This window comes from Ochotona curzoniae, unplaced genomic scaffold, assembly GCF_017591425.1.
Source record: "Ochotona curzoniae isolate NIBS_2020 unplaced genomic scaffold, NIBS_Ocur_1.0 contig_2699, whole genome shotgun sequence".
Taxonomy (NCBI): Eukaryota; Metazoa; Chordata; class Mammalia; order Lagomorpha; family Ochotonidae; genus Ochotona; species Ochotona curzoniae.
The window spans coordinates 9,547,356-9,573,440 of NW_024465561.1; the positions used below are offsets into that span (position 1 = coordinate 9,547,356).

Consider the following 26,085-nt stretch of genomic DNA (forward strand, 5'->3'; position numbering starts at 1 on the left):
CTTAAATTCAACAATTCAAAACAGAGGCCTTCATTTCCTCCAACACCTCGTTACAGATCAAACACCTAAGTATAAACAAATTTCACAAGAGTCATCTAGAACTGGAATGTTTAAGGTATATATAGGGCAGGGAGACAATGGATTAATTCCATAATTACTATCATATCTCATAGATTTTTTAAAGATATATTTATTGAGAGAGAACGCAGTCTTCAAACTATAACATAAGATGCAGGCATGGTGAACAGCAACTTAACCCACTGAGTCACAATGCCAGTTCCTGATAACTGTAACACCTAGGAGAACTAACTCCTCTGAATCAGTGTCCAGCTAATAAACACACTGCTACAAGGTGTTAATATTCAGTAGGGGCGGACGTGATGACTCCTCTACCTTCAAGCTCTGGGATCCCTTCTGGACACCAGCTGGTGTCTCGGCCTGCTCCAATTCCCATCCAGCTTCCTGCTGATGGCCCAGGAAAGCAATGAAGGATGACCCAAAGCCTTGGGACGTGCATCCATGTAAGAGACCAGGAAGAACCTCCTGGCTCCTGGCTTTGGATCAGCTGAGCTCCAGCCATTGCATACATCTGAGCAGTGAACTAGCAGATGGAAGATCTTTCTCTTTGTCTCTCCTTCTTTCTGTAAATATACCTTTCTTTAATAAAAATTAATTTCGAAAAATTAATATTTGATAAATTCAAGGTTGGCAGGTTATATGGAATAAAGGGAACAATAATGCCTTTGCTGTTTTCCCACAGGAATTTCTTTTTTAAAGTTATTTTGTAAACGAACGGACGATTTCACCTGCAGTAAGATCTGCAATACTATTTTCTGATTTATTCTGGTAACAGACCACAAGGGGGCATCAACCTATGCGTTTTTCAAGCTCAACACAATGTCACATTAAAACTAAACAGAAGCCTTGAGTAAGCTTGCATATTAATCTGTGATACCCCTCTGCAAATGTTACACCTTACTTCTAAAACTTTTCTCATTGTTCTGTAATTTCAAACTCTTCCTAAGTTAATGTGCAGATTAACAGTCTGGGGAAGTGTACTAACTAGAACTACCAAATTTATACGGCTTACTTCTGCTAGAACTCCAAGACACAGTTTATAATTTTGGCTTTTACAGCTGCTGAATCACAGAGGAAAAAACGCAGAGGTCAGGACTGAAGCCGAAGGATGTCGTCTGTCTGACAGGACAGACCGCTCACCAACCAAAGAAACACCTGCCACTGCCACAGTACAAAAACGCACACTTCCACCAACTGAGGGGAAAACGCAACCTGCTCAGCCAACCCTGTCAAAGGAAAGAGCTGCTACAGGGGGGATACTGCAACAGCAACAGTGAACTGCCAGTAAATGAGCATAACTACATCAAAACCACCAGAAAAGAAAACCACTGCAATATTCATTTACAATTTAAATATACTGAAAAGGTAAGCTGATACTAAAAGCTAAGTTCAAGTAAAATGACTCACCTTATATATATACATATTTTAATTTATTTGAAAAGCAGAGATAGAGATGGATCCTCCACTTAGTGTCCATTCCCTAAAGGCTACAAGGCTAGGACTCGGCCAGGTCAGAGCCAGGACCTGGGACTTTCACTCAGCGGTCCAATCCCCAAGGGCTGGGAGCCAGGACCTGGGAGTTGCTCTCTGGTCTCCCATGTGGAGGCAGGGGCCCAAACACTTGGGCCATCTTCCACTGCTTTTCCCAGGTTCTCTGCAGGAAACTCAAAGGTAAGCAGAGCATCAAGGACTAGAAGCAGTGCCCAGGTGAGATGCTGGCACCATAAACTGCAGCTCTACCACACCGGGCCCTGACTGCCTAAAACACTTCAACCTTATTTAAAATTTTAGCTAGGACAGAATAAAAATGATCATTCTAATCATTACTGTGCGTTGTGGTTTTCTCCTGCATGGGCTCCACAACATTCCCTCTCACTATTCCAACCTGGTGTTTTCTTACACAATACCAGCCTGTATCTAATGTATGTCTCATTCCTTGTTGATTCAAACCAAAATTTCCTTTTTTTCATTATCTATATTACTCATACTCCCAAGTATTTTAATTAAATAGTTTTTTAAAAAAGATTTTTACTGGAAAGGCAGATTTACAAAGAGAAGAAGCGTCAAAGATCTTTCATCTGGGATAGTTCACTCCACAAATTTCACAACAGATGGAGCTGAACTGATCCAAAGCCAGGAGCTAGGAGCCAGAAGTTTCATCCTTCTCTCACACAGTACAGAGTCCCAAGGCTTTGGGCCATCCTCCACTGCTTTCCCAGGCCACAAACAGGAAGCTAGATGGAGAGTAGAGCAGCCAGGATACAAACCGGTACCAATAAAGGGATACTGGTGCTTGCAGGCAGAGGACTGGCCAATTGAGCCATTGCGCTGACCCCTCTATATTAAAATTGGTAACATATACATTTAGTGATGTTCCTGAGAATATCTGAACAAAACGTACGGGTGATTCTGCTTACAATGGATGAAACCTCTGTGAGGCAAGAGCATGTTTACTCAACTCCCCCATACACGTCTGCCATGCAGAGCACACAGCACATCCCTGAACACACGCACCTGCCATCAGAGCACACAGCACATTCCTGAACACACGCACCTGCCATCAGAGCACACAGCACATCCCTGAACACACGCACCTGCCATGCAGAGCACACAGCACATCCCTGAACACATGCACCTGCCTGCCATCAGAGCACACAGCACATCCCTGAACACACGCACCTGCCATGCAGAGCACACAGCACATCCCTGAACACACGCACCTGCCATCAGAGCACACAGCACATCCCTGAACACACACACCTGCCATCAGAGCACACAGCACATCCCTGAACACATGCACCTGCCATCAGAGCACACAGCACATCCCTGAACACACGCACCTGCCTGCCATCAGAGCACACAGCACATCCCTAAACACACGCACCTGCCATGCAGAGCACACAGCACATCCCTGAACACACGCACCTGCCATCAGAGCACACAGCACATCCCTGAACACACACACCTGCCATCAGAGCACACAGCACATCCCTGAACACACGCACCTGCCTGCCATCAGAGCACACAGCACATCCCTGAACACACGCACCTGCCATGCAGAGCACACAGCACATCCCTGAACACACGCACCTGCCTGCCATCAGAGCACACAGCACATCCCTGAACACACGCACCTGCCATGCAGAGCACACAGCACATCCCTGAACACACGCACCTGCCATGCAGAGCACACAGCACATCCCTGAACACCCACACCTGCCATCAGAGCACACAGCACATCCCTGAACACACGCACTTGCCTGCCATCAGAGCACACAGCACATCCCTGAACACACGCACCTGCCATCAGAGCACACAGCACATCCCTGAACACACACACCTGCCATCAGAGCACACAGCACATCCCTGAACACACGCACCTGCCATGCAGAGCACACAGCACATCCCTGAACACACACACCTGCCATGCAGAGCACACAGCACATCCCTGAACACACGCACCTGCCTGCCATGCAGAGCACACAGCACATCCCTGAACACACGCACCTGCCATGCAGAGCACACAGCACATCCCTGAACACACGCACCTGCCTGCCATCAGAGCACACAGCACATCCCTGAACACACGCACCTGCCATGCAGAGCACACAGCACATCCCTGAACACACACACCTGCCATGCAGAGCACACAGCACATCCCTGAACACACGCACCTGCCATGCAGAGCACACAGCACATCCCTGAACACACGCACCTGCCATCAGAGCACACAGCACATCCCTGAACACACACACCTGCCATCAGAGCACACAGCACATCCCTGAACACATGCACCTGCCATCAGAGCACACAGCACATCCCTGAACACACGCACCTGCCTGCCATCAGAGCACACAGCACATCCCTAAACACACGCACCTGCCATGCAGAGCACACAGCACATCCCTGAACACACGCACCTGCCATCAGAGCACACAGCACATCCCTGAACACACACACCTGCCATCAGAGCACACAGCACATCCCTGAACACACGCACCTGCCTGCCATCAGAGCACACAGCACATCCCTGAACACACGCACCTGCCATGCAGAGCACACAGCACATCCCTGAACACACGCACCTGCCTGCCATCAGAGCACACAGCACATCCCTGAACACACGCACCTGCCATGCAGAGCACACAGCACATCCCTGAACACACGCACCTGCCATGCAGAGCACACAGCACATCCCTGAACACCCACACCTGCCATCAGAGCACACAGCACATCCCTGAACACACGCACTTGCCTGCCATCAGAGCACACAGCACATCCCTGAACACACGCACCTGCCATCAGAGCACACAGCACATCCCTGAACACACACACCTGCCATGCAGAGCACACAGCACATCCCTGAACACACGCACCTGCCATGCAGAGCACACAGCACATCCCTGAACACACACACCTGCCATGCAGAGCACACAGCACATCCCTGAACACACGCACCTGCCTGCCATGCAGAGCACACAGCACATCCCTGAACACACGCACCTGCCATGCAGAGCACACAGCACATCCCTGAACACACGCACTTGCCTGCCATCAGAGCACACAGCACATCCCTGAACACACGCACCTGCCATGCAGAGCACACAGCACATCCCTGAACACACACACCTGCCATGCAGAGCACACAGCACATCCCTGAACACACGCACCTGCCATGCAGAGCACACAGCACATCCCTGAACACACGCACCTGCCATCAGAGCACACAGCACATCCCTGAACACACGCACCTGCCTGCCATCAGAGCACACAGCACATCCCTGAACACACACACCTGCCATGCAGAGCACACAGCACATCCCTGAACACATGCACCTGCCTGCCATCAGAGCACACAGCACATCCCTGAACACACACACCTGCCATGCAGAGCACACAGCACATCCCTGAACACACACACCTGCCATGCAGAGCACACAGCACATCCCTGAACACACACACCTGCCATGCAGAGCACACAGCACATCCCTGAACACACACACCTGCCATCAGAGCACACAGCACATCCCTGAACACACACACCTGCCATCAGAGCACACAGCACATCCCTGAACACACGCACCTGCCTGCCATCAGAGCACACAGCACATCCCTGAACACACGCACCTGCCATCAGAGCACACAGCACATCCCTGAACACACACACCTGCCATGCAGAGCACACAGCACATCCCTGAACACACGCACCTGCCATGCAGAGCACACAGCACATCCCTGAACACACACACCTGCCATGCAGAGCACACAGCACATCCCTGAACACACAGCACATCCCTGAACACACACACCTGCCATGCAGAGCACACAGCACATCCCTGAACACACGCACCTGCCATGCAGAGCACACAGCACATCCCTGAACACACGCACCTGCCATCAGAGCACACAGCACATCCCTGAACACACGCACCTGCCTGCCATCAGAGCACACAGCACATCCCTGAACACACACACCTGCCATGCAGAGCACACAGCACATCCCTGAACACATGCACCTGCCTGCCATCAGAGCACACAGCACATCCCTGAACACACACACCTGCCATGCAGAGCACACAGCACATCCCTGAACACACACACCTGCCATGCAGAGCACACAGCACATCCCTGAACACACACACCTGCCATGCAGAGCACACAGCACATCCCTGAACACACACACCTGCCATCAGAGCACACAGCACATCCCTGAACACACACACCTGCCATCAGAGCACACAGCACATCCCTGAACACACGCACCTGCCTGCCATCAGAGCACACAGCACATCCCTGAACACACGCACCTGCCATCAGAGCACACAGCACATCCCTGAACACACACACCTGCCATGCAGAGCACACAGCACATCCCTGAACACACGCTACAGTCACCTCACCAGGTATCTCAGGACATTCCTCCTGGTTCAGGACTTCATACTTTAGTAGATAACACAACCCACATATACTACAGAACACTCCCTGTTATAAAAGACTTTTGCAACGAAACATGAATATTCAAATCTAAATGCCCTGTTCAAAACATCTCTGGTTAATTTTGAACACATGAATATGCCACAAACCTAGAAACAATTTTACTTTCAAGTGCTTTTTGTGCCTCTGATTTGCAGGTAAGAGATCATGACCTGTATGTCTGCATCAGAAGTATCTGCCTGAGCAGCTTGCATCCACCTACTGATTTCACTAGATACAAACCATTCCATCTCTACCCACACCCCTTCCTCCTAAACCCTGCCAAGAGTCCCATTTCTGCATCTGTAACTACCATAAATGGGGAGCACAGACACCGGCCACACTCTGGGCAAACCTCACTTACTCTGGACATAAAGCAAGACTGAGGTGACTGGAGATTCTGGTTTTGAAAGGAGGACCCCAATGGAATCTATACAAACAACCAAGTCATACACGATAGCTGATACAGAGTAACAAAATAAATGTGTAAGAACCAAAAATACACACAAAAACAAAGCCCTTTAAATTTTTTTTAAAAGCCTTTGAGTCCAGCACAATGGCTCAACTGGCTAACTGTCCTCTTGCAAGTACCAGGATTCCATGTGAGTACAGCATCATGTACCAGCTGTTCCATTTCCCATCCAGCTCCCTGTTTATGGCCTGGGAAAGCAGCAGAGGATGGCCCAAGGCCAGGGATCCTGCACCCAAGTGGAAGACCTGGAAGAAGCTCCTGGCTCCTGGCTTCAGATCGGCTCAGCTCTGGCCATTACGGCCACTTGGGGAATGAACCAGCAGATGGAAGATCTTTGTCTCTGTCTTTCCCTCTTTCTATAAATCTGCCTTTCCAATTAAAAAAAAAATCAAAAACAAATTACTGCCCTGCAGTTCCTCCTGATTTGTTATGAAGAATTTCTTTCCAATCTCTATGGTTTAGTTTCTTAAAAACACCTGAATGAGGCAATAATGTGCCTCTAAAGAGCTGAATGGAAATAAGTAATTCATTAAAAAGTAACCAGAAATATTAAAAAAATTGTGAGGAAAATACCCTCACTAATATAAAAGTCAAGTACTACACTGCTGGGGGAAAAGCAGCCAAGAGCTGGTAGGCATCCTGGGCCTGGTTAATGCCAACTCTGTGCTAACTAATGTGCTGGCACCGGTACCCATTCTACTAGTTTTTAAATATCTGGGAGAAAGCAGCAGAACTCCAGTCATGCCACCTCAACACGGCTGACACAAGTGCACGGAGGGGGATGTGCCCTGCTTAGAGGCTGTGGGATTGAGGATGGGTTGGAATGGGGCCAATGAGGGCTTGTTTAACATACATAAAGTGACTTCTGGGGGCTTCCACAATAGGCCACTGCACCCACAGGTAATCTAAGGAGTTGAGACAAGGAATATCAGAAGGGGAAATTCAGAGAGCTTCCCTGGATCAGGCTAAAGTACCCACAACACATACAGAGGAGTCAGGGCTGGGGGCGGACCAGGCCAGGCTAGGTTCCAACACCTGCTGGCACTCATGAGAGCCATGTTTTGGGGGTGGGTCTGGTAGGGTTTCTTTGGGGTTGCCCCAACTAGGCTACAGAAACTGATGCTAAGCATCAGGGCTACGGACAGACCCACCAGGCTGGGCCACAGCACCTGTGGGACCAGCAGTGGGCCTGGTAATGGATCTTTGGGCATGCCCCTGCTAGACCCACAGCACATGAAAACTGAGTCTGGTAGTGGGTGAGGCTAGGCCACAGCACCTGCCAGTGAACCAGAGAGCTGATCTGGGACAGCCTGGGATAAGCTGCAACACCCACTAGAGCATGCAAGCCAGGGCTGGGGCAGGCTGGGCCTGGTATGGGTCCTCAGGGGTCTTCCTGACTAGCCTGCAGCACCCATTGGTTGCACATCAGAGCCAAGTCTGGGGTCAGGCTAGCCTGTGCTAGGCTGCACAAATGAGAGCCAGGTCTGGGGGTGGGCCTGGAAGGGGTCCTCAGGGGTATCCCCTCTAAGCTGCAGCATCTGCAGGAACAAGTAAGTGACAGGTCTGGGGCACACTGGGCCAGGCCAAAACACCCTCTGGTGTGCACTGACAACTAGGTCTGGAGGTAGGCCAGCCTAGGACACAGCACTTAAACTAGTTCTGGGGGCAGGGTGGACCAAGCCTGGGAACAGCCTGGCTAGGGTTCTTGGGGGTCACCCTGACATGACTGCAACACCTACTGGCGCACACAAGGCTGGGTCTAGAAGCAGGCCAGATCTGGCTGGACTGCAGTGCCCACTGGTACACTTGAGAACCCAATCTAGGGACCAACTTAGAGTGGGCTCTTAGGAGTCAGCCCAGTGTGCCCATGCCTCACACGGACATCCAATCTGGGCCACTTCGTTTGCTGACCATGTAAGGAGAGGCAACATACTGGGATACATAAGAAATACAGGACAGTCGGCCTCTCTGATCAAAGGAGGATCTTGACTGTCTTACCAAAAAGATGGAAAGAAAGAGCAGCTTGAACAACATTACAAGCCAAATTCTCCACCAAGCAACTAATGCTATGAACATACCACAAGAGGCATAAACAGCTAGCAAGTATGGGGAATGCTATTTCAAACCTGGTGCACTGAAGCCAACATCATCACAGGACAATCACCAATCGCCACATACGCAAGCAACTTTCTCAGGATATGCTTCCCTCATCAGGTTCCCCGGGACAAAATCAGGGAACCATGTCTGTCTCCTGGAACTGAGTGATCTGGCAGCAAGGAACAGTGCAACAAATTCCCGGCTCCCACTGGCAACCACCACAGTAACAGGAAGGCAGGGTCTATTCCCTCACCCATCTTCCCCCTAATCCCTTCCCATCCCACCCAGAGTCCCATATGGGTCTGCAAAACACACTCCTATACAACATTTAAAAATAAATAAATTTAAGTTTTTTAAGAGATTTATTGTGTTTGGAAAGGCAGATCAGATTTGCAGAGATGAAAAACAGGAAGATCTTCCATCCACTGGATCACTCCACAAATGGCTGCAAATGCCTGTGCTGAGCCAACCCAAAGCCAGGAGCCAGGAGCTTCTTACAGTCTCCCTCACAGGTGCAGAGTTCCAAGGCTTTGGGCCGTCCTCCACTGCTTTCCCAGGCTATAAGCATGGAGTTGGATGGGAAGTGGAGCAGGCCAGGACACAAACCAGTGCCTATATGGGATCCCGGCACATGTAAGGCAAGGATTTAGCTTGAGCAATCATGCCAGACCACAATAAATTTAAATTAAGACACAAACACACACACACACACACACACACACACACCCCAAAAGCGTGTGGAAAATGAATTTAAAAATAAGAACCAGCAGACATGATCCTTCTTGCTCTCTGTAAATCTACGTTTCCAATAAAAATAAATAAATCCTCAAAAAGAAAAACATGATTATCTTCTTAGAACTATACCTATGAAACACATGAAATCTGTTCTCTTTATAATTAAGAAAAAAGGGGCCCAGCGAGGTAGCCTAGTGGCTAAAGTCCTCATCTAGCACACACTGGGACCCATATGGGCACCAGTTCTAATCCTGGCAGCCCCACTTCCCATCCAGCTCCCTGCCTGTGGCCTGGGAAAGCAGTCGAGGACGGTCCAAGGCCTTGGGACTCAGGATCCACGTGGGAGACCCAGCAGAAGCTCCTGACTCTGGATCAGCTCAGCTCAGTTCTGGCCATTGCGGACACTCGGGGAGTGAATCAATGGACAGATGAATTTCTTCCCTGTCTCTCCTTCTCTCTGTATATCTGACTTTCCAATAAAAATAAATAAATCTTTTTTAAAAAGTAAGAAAAAAAGATGTCATTCACATGGAGACGCAGATCGGCCAGACGAGGAGCAGTAAATATGAAGAGGAAAGCGTGTGAATTCCTGCTCCGAGTAGGAAGCGGTGCAGCCACTGTGAATGACAGCACGGAACTTTCTCCAAGTAACACACCCAGAACATGCACAACAGGCAAGCTACAAGCTCAATGTGCCATATTCACTTATTCTTTATTCTTCACTGAAAAGTAAAATTATATATAAATGTATAGCACATCATATAAAACAAAATCATCCAGCTTTAAAATGAAAGCTTTAATAAGCATACTACAACATAAATAAAACCTTAAGACATTCTATTAAATGAAATCAGTCACAAAAGCACAACTACTCTGACCTTACATGAAACGGCAAGAGTGATGAAATTCAGACAGAAAGCAGAATGGTGGATTCCAAGGGACAAATAAGAGAGAAACAGGGAAAGCCTGTGCAGAGTATAAATCACCAATTCTGCAAGACTCACAAAGTGCTGGGGGATACGGTGGGTAGGGTGGGCCACCAGTGTAAGTGCACTCAGTGCCACTTAACATTGATCAACACTAAACTTCATAAGCATATTAATAACCCACAAGAGAAACTGTTTTAAAGTCCAAATACTGGCCAAAACCAAAATGTTTCATACTGAGTAGGAGCTGGATCTGTGGACAAGCAAGCTATGCAGGATGCAGCACCTGCTGATACACACAGGCAAAAGGCCTGGTAAGGGCTCTGGGATCTCCCTACCCAGGCATCCACCGGCACATGTGAGAGCTTGGGCAGGGGAGGCAGGAGGCAGGACTGGGCCAGGTCTTAGACCCACCAGGGCACATGCGAGAGCCAGGCCGGTGGGGCAGGCCTGGTAGGCGTCCTTAGGGATCTCCCCAGCTAGGTCACAGCACCCACTGGCAAGCTGGATGGAAGATCAGGGTCTGAGGACCAGTCCAGTAATGGTTCTCATGGGTCTCCCCAACTAGACCAGAGCACCCAATACCTGACCTCAAGGAACATCACACAGACACGTGGTCCAGCCTTAGAGCTGGACCACTTCAGTTGCTGACTTCAAGTCAGATATACAGAGAGGAAGAGAGAGAGGAAGATCTTCTGTCCAATTAATCACTCGCCAAATGACCACAACCGCCAATCCAAAGACAGGAAGCTAGAGCTTCTTCCAGGTCTCCCACACCGGTACAGGATCCCAAGGCTTTGGGCTGTCCTTGATGCTTTCCCAGACAGCAGGCAGGACCCCAGGATTAGAACTGGCGCCCATATGGAATCCCGGTGCGACCAAGGCAAAGACTTCAGCAGGGTCCAGTAAGCATACCTAGATGCACATAAAGGACTAGCCAGCTGGCTCCTCTAATCTAACAGAAGACTTCAAGCACTGAGAAAGACACGGACAACCACAGGCCTTAGAAATAACTTCTTGGGCCCACAACGATGGCTCAATGGCTAAACCCTCACCTTACAAGCACCAGGATCCCATATAGGTGATGGTTCGTGTCCCAACTGCTTCACTTCCCAACCAGCTCCCTATCTGTGACCTGGGAAAGCAGAAGAGGATGACCCAAAGCCTTGGGATCCAGCAGCCACATGGAAGACCTGGAAGAAGCTCCTGGGTCCTAGCTTTGGATTGGCACAGCTCCAGCCACTGTGACTGACAGGGAATGAACAGGGAGATGGAAGACCTTTCTCTCTGCCTCTCTTTCTCTACTTGTAAATCTGATCCGCCTTTACACTATAAATAAATCTTTAAAAAAAAATAATTTCTCACTTTTGGTACAAGGAAGCCAACAACTTCTCAGAACAGTAATGACTCCTCAAGAAACACTCTTCCCATCTCGGTCCCTAAGGCAACACCAAAAGACCATCTCCACCCCCCTGGCATTGATGTAGGCTGACAGTAAGAAGAGGTACACCATCTCCCCCATCCTACACCGGGACACAGGAGATACATAAACCAATTAATGTCTAAAGTTCTCACCTTGTACATGCCAGGATCCCACATGGGTGCCAGTTACAGTCCCAGCAGCCCTGCTTCTCATCCAGCACCCTGCCTGTGGCCTGGGAAAGCAGCAGAGGACAGCCCAAAGCCTTGGGAATTGGCACCCATGTGGGAGACCTGGAAGGAGCTCTAGCATCCTGGCTTCGAACGACTCAGCACCAGCTGTTGCAGCCACTTGGGGAGTGAACCAACAGACAGAAGATCTTCCTCTCTGTCTTTAATCCTCTCTGTGTGTCTGACTTTCCAATAAAAATAAATAAATCTTTAAAAAAGTTAACAGGGTTGTATTTGAATAATCCATTTGACCACCTGAACTAACAAATACATATTGAACTCAAAAATGCAGAACATACTTTCCAAGTACTTTATGGAACAGTTATAAAGAAAGAAATACATACTGGACCATAGGCAAGACTTGAATTTCAATTGTGCAGAATTTGTTCTGTGACCAAAGAACTGAACATAGCATCATCACAAAATAAGTAGAAAACAGTCAGTGTTTAAAAACAAATACACTTTTAAATAACTTAAGATCTACTGAACACATCACAATAGAAATCAGAAAACGGGCTGGTGAGGCCAGCATGGTGACATGTGGGCTAACCCTCTGCCTGGGACACTGCATCCCACGTGGGAGACCCAGAAGAAGCAACAGGCTCCTGGCTTCAGACCAACCCAGCTCTGGCCAGTGGGGCCACTTGGGGAGCGAGTCAATGGATGGAAAAATTCCATCTCTCCTTCTCTGCCTTTCAAATGAAAATAAATCTTAAAAGAAAAGTTTTCCTTACAACCACTAGTACCATGTCTATTCTGTCTTCGATTAGAGAATCTACCAATTATTAAACACAATGCAAGTAAGGAAGAACATAAAAAACAGAATGGGTAAAAATAAGGGAATTTTGAGGAATCATAAATTAGCTTACACTCTCAGTTACCAATGTAATTTACAAAGCCATAAATAATTAAGACCATACTATATAAGAACAGACCAGCTGGGCCTGGCGGCATGGTCTAGCAGCTAAAGTCCTCGCCTTGAATGCCCCAGGATCCCATATGGGCACCGGTTCTAATCCTGGCAGCTCCACTTCTCATCCAGCTCCCTGCTTGTGGCCTGGGAAAGCAGTCAAGGACGACCCAAAGTCTTGGGACTCTGCACCCGCGTGGGAGATCTGGAATGAAGTTCCTGGTACCCGGCTTTGGATCAGCGCAGCACAGGCCGTTGCAGTCACTTGGGGAGTGAATCATTGGACAGAAGATCTTCCTCTCTGTCTTTCCTCCTCTCTGTATATCTGACTTTGTGATAAAAATAAATAAATCTTTAAAAAAAAAAAAAAAACCAGACCAGCCAATCAGTCAAGAAAGAGATCCACAGTCACCTGATTTTTGACAAAGATGAGAATATGGCAGAGACATGACAACCTTTCAAATTAATGGCGGTGGGTCAGCAAGATATGCATCTAATAAAAAAAAAAACTGTGATCTAAGTCCCCAACTCCATACTGTCAGTTCCAGGCATGGGGTAGATCACAACACAAAAGACAGAATAACAGAGCTTCTAGAATAAACACTGTAACTCCCAAGCACCAGAAAAAAACTTCTTGAAAACAAGAACTATCCATTAAGCAAACCACTGTTAACATTAAAAGCTTCTGTTCATCAAGATATAATTGTAACGTCAATTAGAAAACAAATTTACAACATAGAAATGAAAAAAACGTTCATATCAAAAAAATAAAGAATTATAGCAAGCATTCCAACCGAAAGCAAATAACAGATGAGCAGGTATTTCACAAAAAAGAAAAAAGCGAGGTAGGAAGAGAAAAGGAAAGTAGAGAGAAAGAATGAAAGGAGAAAAGAGGAAGGAAGGAAAGAAGGGGGAGCGGCTGGTTAAGGGTCCAAGGAGCCAAGGAACATCTGAAAACATGGCCAACCTCACTGTTCTTCACAAAGCTTCCAGAAGAGCACGGAAAAACACCACCACCAACTAAGGATATAGAACACCAGAGGCCTTCACAAACTTCTACCAGTAAAACATGACTGAAGATAAAACACCCAAGAGAGGGGCCGGAGGCATGGTGGCCTAGCGGCTAAAGTCCTCGCCTTGAACGCACCGGGATCCCATAGGGCTCCGGTTCTAATCCCGGCAGCTCCGCTTCCCATCCAGCTCCCTGCTTGTGGCCTGGGAAAGCAGTCGAGGACGGCCCAGAGCTTTGAGACCCTGCACTCGAGTGGGAGACCCAGAAGAGGTTCCAGGATTAGAAACGGGTCTGAGGGCCACTCGGACCTTTCTTGGGTGGAACCTGTAGGATGTCACATTGTTGCAGGTCCCTGTGCCGGAAATGAGTTCCCTCCCAGCTCACTGCATGCGCAGTACTGTCCATAGCCTTTGCCTCCCTATATAAAATGACACCTGATTGAGCTCCAGGGGTCAAAATGGGCTGTGAAATCCACCCTGTTCTGTCTCTGCTCCTGGTCAAATCAAACAGACCAGCAGGACAGGCAGTTCTTTGTCTGGGTTCACCTCCTGAGCTCCCAGTGAATGCCCCTTCTACCTTGTTGCTGGTGGAGTTCTGGTTGCCAGTACAGTTTGGATCTGATCGCCGCTTACTGAATGCCACTGGGGTACGGGACAATGCAACACCACACCATTGTGTCCGCTGCTTTCCTGCGTCTGTCGGTCTCCAGGTACCCCTCTGCTTTGTGTCCTCTCCTGTTTCCTGGAATGTGCCCTCTCTGCTTCACCCTGGCTAATGTTTCTCCATCTGTTTAAACGTGTCCTAGGCCAATTCCACCATCTTGATTCTCCCGATTAGAACCCAATTTGTAAACATCAATTACAATCCACAGTACACAGAATTTTTTCCATATAATACAAATTCCCATCCCTCCCTTTCTTCATACATGCAAGACAAATGAGTGCCTAACTTTAAGAATAACAAAACACAATTCAATGGCATGCCAGCTCACGCTCACAAACAAATCTCTTAGAGGGATCTGGTACCATTCTGACCCTGTTCATACGATTACAAAACTCTTTTTTGAGCTCTCCTCTGTACAGTCACACAGCTCACTACCTGCTTTTCTGCTCAAACAAAAACCTCCTTCCTACTGGCTTACGGAGAAGCGATGCTGTACTTCATCCACTTTCCCCCCTCTCCCTCACCTTGCTCTATTCTTCCACTCAGCCTTACCTACACGAAACCAGCCTACCTCGTGTCTTCACCACTGGAGGGTAAGCTCCAACAAGAGCAAGACTGTCTATTTTGTTTACTACTGTAAGCTCAGCAAAGCATGCCTTGTAGCCATACTCAATAAACAGTATCAGAGCCTGCAACAAAGAGGAGTTGCTCCCTGGAGTGTAAGCCTGGCAGTTCCTTAAACTATCTGGTTTAGTCTCACCAGAAACACAGAAATCTCACAGCGCGTCAAACTACCTTTTCTGCCTTATGAAAAATCTAAATTAAAGTATTCAGTTCTTTAAGGTTCTATTATCAGGAAAGTAAAAGTGGTTCCAAAATCCAACTGCGAATTACATGAGGCACTCAACGGTAAACACATTATCTGATCTTACTATTACCCTGCGGACACACCCAGGAAAACCAAACTGTATACCACTTTTGTTTTTCATGTTACACTTAAAATTCAGTTCAGCTAATAAAACAGTATCTGGATCTAAAATACAGATTACAGAAGCATGACCTTAGCCAAGAACCCAGCTTTCCACCATAACGCAATCCTCTGATAAAACAAGACTTGCCAAGATGCTGGCTAAAGGAAATCTCCCTGACTGCGCGGGACACTCCCCAGCAGTCCTCCACCACCAGGGACTCTACGGCAGAGGTCAAGGTCTCGCCAGGCACCTAAGCAGCTTACATTTTTCCATCAAATATCTCACTGCTATCAGTAGAAAGCAACTTAGCACCAAGAGTCAGAGGCAGAAAAAGAACAAGATGATCTGAGCGTTGCTCTCCTTCCGTAAGAGAATTAAGATCAAACAGAAACTTCGATAGAGTAAGTTATATCTGTCCCCTCCTGAGTAACAAAGAAATAAAACACATCCAAGCCAACCAAGAGGCACTCTTCAGCTCACAAAGTGTTTACCAATTAGAAATACAACACCACAGTTTTCATTAAAACCCAATTAAAATATCAACAATCTTCACTGAAAAACATTAAACTCTCACCAATTTTGGTTTTAAATAAAACAAGCAAAATTGTGTGCTCTTAAAAACACTTTTTTCTTATATAGAATATATGAATACATATATACACATAAGTGTAATTGGAACCCATACTGTGCAAATTGCCCTACAGTTTTGCTGTTTTTTTAAACGACATTCATTATTCACTAGAAAGACAGATACAGGGGCTCAGCGCTATGGCCTAGCGGCTAAAGTCCTCACCTTAAACACGCTGAGATCCCATATGGCCGCAGGTTCTAATCCCAGCAGCTCCACTTCCCATCCTGCTCCCTGCTCATGGCCTGGGAAAGCAGCTGAGGACAGCCCAAAGCCTTGGGACCCTGTACCCACACGGGAGACCCGGAAGAAGCTCTGGGCTCCTGGCATTGGATCAGCTCACTCCAGCCACTGCGACCACTTGGTGAATGAACCAGCGGAGGAAGGTTCTTTATTGTCTCTCCTTCCCCCTATATATATCTGACTTTGCAATAAAAATAAAATAAATCTTTTTTAAAAAATATTTAAAAAAAAAAAAAGACAGATACAGACAGGTGAGATAGAAAGATCCTCTGTCCACTCTTTCATTTCCTTAAAGGCCGCATCGGCCAGAGCTGAGCCAATCTGAAGCCAGGAGCAAGAAGGCTCTTCCAGGTCTTCCACACAGGTACAAGATCCCAAGCTCTTGGGCCATCCTCTTCTGCTTTCCCAGGCCACAGACAGGGAACTGGTGGGGAAGTGCAGCAGCCAGGACACAAAGCAGCGCCCATATGGCATCCCCAGGTGTGTAAGGTGAGGACTTTAACGGCTAGGCTACCACACCAGGCCCTGCACTACAATTTTTTAATGCCAGCATAAAGCATGTATCACAATTTCTTTATCAATGCCCTAATTCTGAACTCTTGTTTCACTATTAAAGAGCTACAGGAAACTTTCCTTACACGTCTTTGTGCTAGATCAGAAAAGGGGAAAAAAAAATCTGAAAATGTCTCAGCACTGATTCTACAAGTAAAGTGAAAACAATGTTACAGATGCGGTTTGGGGAATGTGACTCACTCACAGCCCTTTGTCCTTTGCCTCAGGCTGCCAAACTTGTGTCCATTTTATTAGTGTTCCAGAAGATACATGAGAGATAGAGAAGAGAGAGAAAAGAGAGAGGGAAGAAGAGAGAGAGGGGAGAAGGTAAAACTTGCCACATTCCTCAGAACTAAAAGAACACTACCTAAAAGACCTTCCTAATCAAAATAAGTAGCATCCCAGAGGAAACTGAGAAAACCACCATTCAAATAATTCCCTTTAGGGTTCTTAGGCAGATAACCAGAAAGGAGAGATGGAGAGATCTTTCCTCTGTGCTGAGCTAAGGCCATCGGAAGCCAGCATCTTCTTCCGGGCCTCCCACCCCGGTGCCAGGTCCCTAGGACTTGGCCTGTCCTCTGCTGCTTTTCCAGGCTAAGGCAGAGAGCTGAATGGGAGGTGGAGCATCTGCGACCGGAACCGCACATATAGCATGCCAGTGCTTGCAGCAATTCCAGTTAGCTTCTGATCCACCGTACCAGCCTCCCCCACTCATTTTCTAGATAGAAAAAAGACCGCAATCCAAAATACATTTAACTCAATACAATAAGGAATCCTAAGAGCCACACTAACACATCTCCCCTCAACCGGCTCACTCCCCTCAACTTGGGCACAACATTCCAGGCCTGGCCAGGCCCAAGCTGGCTGCTAGGGCATGGGCAGCCTACCACAGCCTGCACTGGCAAGACCAGAGCTGGGCCTAGAAACCAGGCACTTCTCCATGGGATGTGGGCATGGCTAACCCTAACCCTAACCCATCCTAGGCTAAAACCATGAACAAAGCAGAGTGGGCCTGACAGTGTTTCACACTCCAGTCAATCTTCTGCCCGCAGAAACATCCTTCTGTCAAGGAGTCAAACATATTTGGGAAGGGCTTTCTCATCAATTGGGAATCACTTTATAAACTCATTAACAGAGATCCAGTTGATTATTTTTTGTGCCAAATTAACACTAACAGGACACAGACAAATCATTTGGTAACACAGTCCATCTCCACTGAGAGCAGTCGCTTTGTTTCCACGGAACCAGAGCTGAAAAGAGTTACCTGCTTCAGATAGTAAGTGCAAAAAGCTGTTCAGAGCACCCCAGTACCCTTCATATTTCAGGTACACTAACATCAGAATAAAACCAAGCAGCCTTCTCTTCACCGTGGCAAATGACAGAGAACCCCATCAAGTCGGCAACCTACACACTGTCCTGTGGATGCCAAGTAAAGACATGGAAACCCCGGCTTCTGCAGGCTGGTTTTCCACTTCCTAAAACAACAAAAACTGCCAATGATTTTGCCAAAAAGTCACAAGGTTTCATAACTGGATCTTCCCCTTTCTTCTTTCCTTTTCTGTTTTTCTGATTTTAAAAATGTAATCGTGTCCCATCCCGGAGACAGAACCATCAAGTTTAAAATCCAACACTGGTCTATGATGTTACACAAAAACAGGCTCAGGAAAGGAAATGCAATGCACAAATTCACCTGAACCAATCAGAAGCAAGGAGGAGGCACCTAGAGTTCACCCAACAGGTGGCTGGCAAGCAAACCAGGACTGCTCCACCTCTACGAAAGCCTCATCTACTAGAACTGCATGCACCTTGAGGAACTATAGGTAGTCACTTTTGTACAGGAGAAGCTAGGGATTCTCAAGCTGTGTACAGCTTGAAGTAACGTTCTTCACCTTTTAAAATCCATAATGCACTCCCAGTAAGACATGGGGCATTTTAAGTCAATTAAAATGCTTCTCAAAAAATTTTTTCTCATATACTTCAGGAGACAGTGTCAATCTGAAATGTCGTGCAATCCACCGGAAAACCTCAGGTTTAACAGCAAAACTGTGCTTCTAAAAATGGGGTACTTCTATCTAGACAATCTCTTTAGGAGATGCTAAACTTTGCCGCCTCCTTACTGGCAGTTTAAATTTAGCTGTTTTACTACTAAAATTAACAAAGCAGCAGTCCATTAGCACGAGCACTAATAAATCCAAGCTGAGACTGCACGCAAAACGTCTCCTTACAAAGCCAGTTAAGAGCAACAGAAAGCATATACACACTTTGGCAAGGATTGGGTAGCAAGCTAACAATATAAATAAATTCAAAGACTCCATTTTGAGCATGCTCACCCATCCTTCACCCCAAATTCCACGCAGTAGTCCTAGATCCTAAGTTTTAAAATTCGATCTCAGTTCACAGTGGCGCCCCTCTCCCCGACCCCTCCCCAGTGCTCCAAGGTCAAGACACGTGACAAAAGTTTCTCCCGACACTTTCCCTCCGGAGGCCACGGCCAGCCAGCGCTCCTCCCCCGGCGGCCGTGGGGCTGCGGCCCGAGGAGGATCGGGGTGCGGGGGACCCCCAGCCCGGAGACCGGCGGGGAGCGGGCATCTCCTGAGCGCGGGACCCCGGCCCGGCCTGTTACCTTTTCCTGCTCCTCGCGGAGCCGCGCCACCTCCGGGGCGCGCAGCGGGGCCGAGGCCGAGGCCGCGGCGTGGGGCTCGGGGTCTGCCGGGGCCTCCATGGCGGGACGGGGGAGGGCTCCCGGAGGCCTCAGCGGGGCGAACGAGTCCTAAACAAGTGTTTATGGAGGCGGCGTGCACGGCGGCTGCCCAGCGCCCGCGTGCTTGCCCTCATGCACCGCGCGCCCGGCGCCGAGGAGGCCGCGTCCGCCTTGGCCGCTGCCGCTGGGGCCGCTGCTCGCGTCCGGGCTGCCCAGGGCCGCATCTCACACGCGCATGCCGCCCGTCGTCGCCGCCGCCGCGGGCTCGGAGCAGCAGGCCGGCCGCCGGGAGCAGGGGGCGCCTCTCGAGTGGCCGGGCCCAGCCAGGCGTCCCGAGCCGGCCGCGCCTCCTCCGCAGGCCCCGCCCCGCGCGGCACGCCGGGAAGCGCGCAGGCCCCGCCCCGGGGCGCACGTGGTGTGGTGCGGGCCGGGCGAGAGCCGGAGTCGGAGTCGAGCGTTCGGGGCCCGGGCGACCCGGAGCCGGGCGGCCTGGGCGAGCCGGGCGGCCTGTGGGACCCCGAGCCGGGCAGCCTGTGGGACTCGGAGCCTGGCGGTCGCGGCCTGTGGGACCCGGAGCCGGGCGGCCTGGGCGACCCGGAGCCCAGCGGCCTGTGGGACCCCGAGCCGGGCGGCCTGGGCGACCCGGAGCCGGGTAGCCTGTAGGACCCGGAGCCGGGCGGCCTGTGGGACCCGGAGCCCGGCAGCCTGTGAGACCCGGAGCCGGGAGGCCGCGGCCCTGGCTGGGAGAAACCCTGAGACGGGCTGAAGTGGAGCCGAGACCGGAAGCAGGGCGGCTGCAGCCTCTCCGGCCGAGCCTTGATCCAGGCTGCACGGGAGCCTGGGCGACCCCAAGCCCGGCCGGGGTAGACCCCGAGCCGGGCGGCCTGCTGCCTTGCAGCTCATCCGTGGCCTGGAGCATCCCGGAAGGCGACGAGCATACACTCTCATGGGGTGCCGCCGCAGGCTGCTGCGACTGAATTCATGTTATTAAAGCTGTTTCCTGAGCACATTTTAAGTTCGACCTTTTAATGGATTAAAATCCACAGCTCTATTTTGCATATGTGTTCATTGCTTTACACAGTGTAACTTTAGCATTACTAACACTAGTATGTTACCGTGAATGGCTTCGTTTTCTGGGGTAACTTTACCTACAAAATCCCACTGTAGAATTTCTGGGCCTGTCTCCCCTCCTACCTAAACACACAAGGTCACCCACTCCACTGGCACCTCCATCCGCCTGCGTGCTCACCTCTTCCACCTTGCCCCGTAACCAGCATTAGCAGTCATCCCTAGATTTGATGGTTAATCCCTGACCACAGAGCCCTGTGCCTTAGGGAAGCTGACCAACAGGAGTGAGGCATTGCCCGGCCGATGGTCAGTTCCGGCGCGGGCTTGGGAAACCATGCAAGCGGACTTCCTAGGGCTGTGAGAAAGGTTTGCTCCTTGAAAGCCCCCTTGACCAAGGTGTTCAGCGCAGGGATTCTGGCAGGTGGACACCTGCTGGCCTCAGTGGGGAGTTGAGCTGGGAGGGAATCAAGCACAGCCTCAGGCTCCCTCTGGGCTCCTGGCTTACTGGGCCAGTGCACTTTGTGAAGGAGCTGGGCAGTTTGCATCAAGCTTCCGGTTCCCACCACCCAAAGGCATCATCTGATTCACACAGACCCAGTCCTTGACTCTGCTCCTAGCCTGAATGAGCTTCTGAAAAGGCGATCAGATCATAACATTCACAGCTCCCTACTGTGACCAGAATAAAATTCAGACTCCCTACAGGAATTCTGCCTTTTGAGCCCCGTGCAATAGCATAGTGATTAAAGCCCTCACCTTGCACGCCCCAGGATCCCATATGGGTGCCGCTTCTAATCCCAGCGGCCCTGCTTCCCATCCAGCTCCCTGCTTGTGGCCTGGGAAAACCATCAAGGACTGCCCAAAAGCTTTGGAACCCTGCATCTTTGTGGGAGACCCAAAAAAAACTCCTGGCTCCTGGCTTCAGATTTGCTCAGTTCCAGCCGTTGCGGCAGCTTGGGATCTTCCTCTCTGTCCTTCCTCCTCTCTGTATATCTGCCTTTCCAGTAAAAATAAATAAATCTTTTTTAAAAAAGAAAAGAATTCTGCCGTTTCTCACTCCCCCCACCCTCCCAAGCTCTTTTTTCTCTGTTCTCCAGTTCCTGACTTGGGATTTTTGCTTTTGCCAATCCCTGTGCCCACCGCTCTCCCAGACCCTTGCATGGTTAACTCCTTTGCATTGCTGCAAGTCTTGTTATAAAGAAGTCTTTCTGTTATCCTGTACCCGAAGAAACCCCTCCTGTCTCCCTAGGGCACCTACTACCCACCTTGATTTTTTTTTAAGACTTTTAAAAATTATTTTATTTGTATTAGAAAGTCAGATAAACAGAGGGGAATATGTCCCATCCCCACTGACTCACTCCCAAGTGACTGCAACAACCAGAGCTGATCCAAAGCCAGGAGCCTCTTCTAGGACTCTCACGGGGTACAGGGTCCCAAGCCATTGGACCATCTTCAACAGCTTTCCCAGGTCACAAGCAGGAACTGGATGGGAAGTGGGGCCACCAGGATTAGAACCAGCACCCAGTATGGGATCCCAGTGCATGCAAGGAACTTTGGCTGCCAGCTACCACATCGGCCCATGTTGCTTTTTAAAGTTTTGTTTATAGTGTTGTGCCTGGGCCTGCTAGCCACCGAAGCCACTCGAGGGTGCCTGCTGCGACCCACTACCGCCTCTGTGCAAGCCGCTGCAGTGGAGACAGCTGGCCACACAGCTGGGATCAGTCGGCTGGGGCAGTGTCAGCCACTGTGGAAGTGTCACAGCTCCACTCACAGCTTGGCCGCAAGTTGGGTAGTGGCTCCGCAGCAGGCTCCGGTCTCTCAGCCTCTCAGCCTCGGATCTTTCCCAAACGAACCAGCAGGAGTCGAACTATGCAAGCACACAAGGGCCATTTATTCAAACTTTCAAAGTTATTTCAAACTTATTTCAAAGTTTGGGGATCCAACTGTCAACCAACACAGAGGTAGAAGATATCAGGATTCTTACACAGTTCAAGGGGATTCCAGTCACATCTATGATTGGTTATATCTCAGCCAATCAGAATGGTAACTGTCAATCCCTCATTTACATAGTCTTATCTCTCCAGGAGACCTTGACTTGGCTAAGCAAATGGAATCTCTTCAGTTAATTGGGATTCTGAGGTCTTTGTATTTCAGCAGCACTGAGCAGAGGAGCCATGTTGAGTGTCATTTCTCCACACTACACCAGCTGCTTCCTTCCACCGGAGTAACCTGGCTCCACACGGCTGCCCTGACCCGAGCTGGGGCCCAGCTCTGTGACTTTCCCCGCTAGATGCAGAAGACAGACTCTTCTGAAGTCCAAGGGACACAATTTTAAGTGGTGGAAGGTGGGCCATCCTGCTTCCTGTCAGTTGCTTCCTGTTTGGTAGGGGAACTTGAGATAAGGTAGAAAAGGACTTTGCCCTTGTCAGTTGGGAGGCGTTAGGGGAAAAGCTTTGGGGGAGAAACTTAATCTCCCTCTGAACTCCTGGCAATTGTACTCCACAGGTAATTCTTTTTTTTTTTTTTTAAAGATTTATTTATTTATTGGAAAGTCAGATATACAGAGAGGAGGCGAGACAGAGAGGAAGATCTTCCCTCAGATGATTCACTCCCCAAGTGAGCACAACGGCCGATGCTATGCCGATCCAAAGCCAGGATCCAGGAACTTCGTCCTGGTCTCCCACGCGGGTCTAGGGTCCCAAGGCTTTGGGCCGTCCTCGACTGCTTTCCCAGGGCACAATCCGGGAGCTGGATGGGAAGTGGAGCTGCCGGGATTAGAACCAGCACCCATATGGGATCCTGGGCATGTTCAAGGCAAGGACTTTAGCCGCTAGGCCACACTGCTGGGCCCCACAAGTTACTTTTAAGAAGAACTGCCTCAGGCTTTTCCTGAGGAACCAGGACTATCACAAACTGGAAGAGCTAACACACAATAGTTCCATCCTGCCAAAATCCTTCACATTGAATGCACTTGCCCAGGGAAATACGAAACATGTTCTAGAAAGCAAAGTTAAAACTTCACTGAATGCTTGTTGATCTCCTACCAAGGATCTCTGTAACTCATGGAAGAAATGTAAACTAAAGCCAGTAGAAGGAATAAAAACAATGTTATAGTGAGGAATGCAGGATAGGAAATCAATAAAACAGAATATGATAGGTTGGAAGGATCAAAACCGACTAATAAAGAATGACATTGCTAAAATCAGAAATGAAAGTGGACCATATTGGTCGAATGCAGAAATAAATGAGATTATGAAAGAGTAATATAAACCATGTACTTCCCCAAATTGGATAGCTTCGATGACACAGAAAAACTCCTACAACACAAACTACCAAAACAGACGCAAGAACAAATACAAAATCTGAGTAGACCTATAACCTATAACAAGTCTTAACAGATCTATAAGAAAGTCTTAGTGGCTATAGTCCTTGCCTTGCACACACAGGGATCCTATATGGGCACAGGTTCTAATCCCAGTAGCCCCGCTTCCCATCCAGCTCCCTGCTTGTGGCCTGAGAAAGCAGTTGAGGACAGCCCAAAGCTTTAGGACCCTGCGACCCTGGGAGGATGCCCCAATGCTTTGGGACCCTGCACCTGCATGGGAGACCTGGAGGAGGCTCTCGGCTAGTGGCTTCAGATTGGCTCAGCTCCAGCTGTTGCGGATCTTCCTTTCTGTCTCTCCTCCTCTCTGTATATCTGATTTTCCAATAAAAATAAATAAATCTGAAAAAAAAAAAAAAGCCTGCAGGGATACATGGCTTCACAGATGAGTTTTACTAAACCATTAAAGAATTATATTAATCTTTCTCAAGATCTTCCAAAAAATCTAGAGAGCACACTTGGAGCCCAGGAAGATGCAAAGCGAAAACTGCAGACCAACGTTCCTTATGAATGTAGACGCAAAAAACAAAAACGCTAACAGAGTTCATCAGCATGTTTATTTATTTAAAGATTTATTTATTTTTATTGGAAAGGAAGATTTACAAAGAGGAGAGAGAGAAAGATCTTCCTCCCACTGGTTCACTCCTCAAATGGCTGCAATGGCCAGAGCGAGGCCAATCCGAAGCCAGGAGCCAGGAGCTTCTTCTGGTTCCCCCACATGGGTGCAGGGTCCCAAGGCTTTGGGTCATCCTTAGGTGCTTTCCTAGGCCACAAGCAGGGAGCTGGATGGAAAGTAGAGTAGCCAGTATTAGAACTGGCATCCATATGAGATACTAGCAGTTGCAAGGCAAGGACTTTAGCTGCTAGGCTACCATGTTGGGCCCATCATCAGCATATTTAAAAGATCACACCTCACAAACAAGTGCATTATGTCCCAAAACACAGGGTGGTTCACCTTCGGAAAATCAAGCGATGTGATGCTACTTTAGTAGAATGGAGAGGATGGGCCGATGTGGGGACACAGCAAGCTAAGCTGCCACCCCTGACCCCTGGCATCTCATATGGAGCTCTGGCTGTTGCACACTACTGTGCAGCTGTCCCAGGGGTGTCCCAGCACATTACTTCTTCCTGGTGTGCCTAGGAAGGAGCTGAGATGCCCTCGGGTTCTTGCACCAAGACCCTGAGGAAGGTCCTGCCTCCAGCCCCAGCCACGGCAGTCATTTTGGAGGAATGAAACTAGAAGAGATCTTTCTCTGTCTCTCCCCTTCTCTCTGTGATTCTGTCTTCCAGATACAAAAGCAAATAAATCTCTTTTTTTTAAGATTTATTTATTTTTATTGCAACATCAGATATACACAGAGGAAGAGAGACAGAGGAAGATCTTCTATCTGATTATTCACTCGCCAAGTGAGTGCAGTGGCTGGAGCTGCACTGATCTGAAGCCAGGTGCCAGGAACTTCCTTCAGGTCTCCCACATGGGTACAGAATCCCAAGGTCTTGGGCTGTCCTTGACTGCCTTCCCAGGCCACAAGCGGGGAGCTGGATGGGAAGTGGGACTGCTGGGATTAGAACTGGTACTGATATGGGATCCTGGTGCGTTCAAGGTGAGGACTTTAGCTGCTAGGCCACCATACTAGGCCCCAAATAAATTCTTTGTCTAAAAAAATGTGGCATGGAGGAGAAACTACCGTAATTCAAATAATACGTAAAGTGTCTAATAAAAACATTCAATAAACTAGGTGTAGAGGGAGCTTCCTCAATATAATAAAAATTGTACAAGAAAAATCCACTGATAATATTTTCAGTGGTAAAAGAGGAAGCCTTTTCTAAGATCTGGAACAAGACAAAAATGCTCAGTTTCACCACTTGGACTCGGGATAGCACTAGATGTTCTAGCCAGAGCAGTTAGGCAAGATAAAGACAGGAAAGAACAAAAACTGGAAAAGAAGACAATTCTGTCCATTGGTAATGATATGATCTTGTATATAGAAAACCTGAAGAATACACAGAGGGCAGGCCGGGCTGGG

General features: G+C 48.8%; 1 protein-coding gene across 1 annotated transcript in view; it reads right to left on the minus strand.

Annotated features, from left to right (window-relative positions):
- The window catches only part of URI1 (URI1 prefoldin like chaperone), a 75,189-nt gene extending 55,338 nt beyond the window's left edge, over window positions 1-19,851 (minus strand). Inside the window, exon 1 of the mRNA XM_040976495.1 lies at window positions 19,534-19,851. Within this exon, the coding sequence (XP_040832429.1) occupies window positions 19,534-19,632 (99 nt within the window). The 5' untranslated portion in view covers window positions 19,633-19,851. The remainder of the gene's footprint in view (window positions 1-19,533) is intronic.
- Window positions 19,852-26,085: the final 6,234 nt, after the last annotated feature.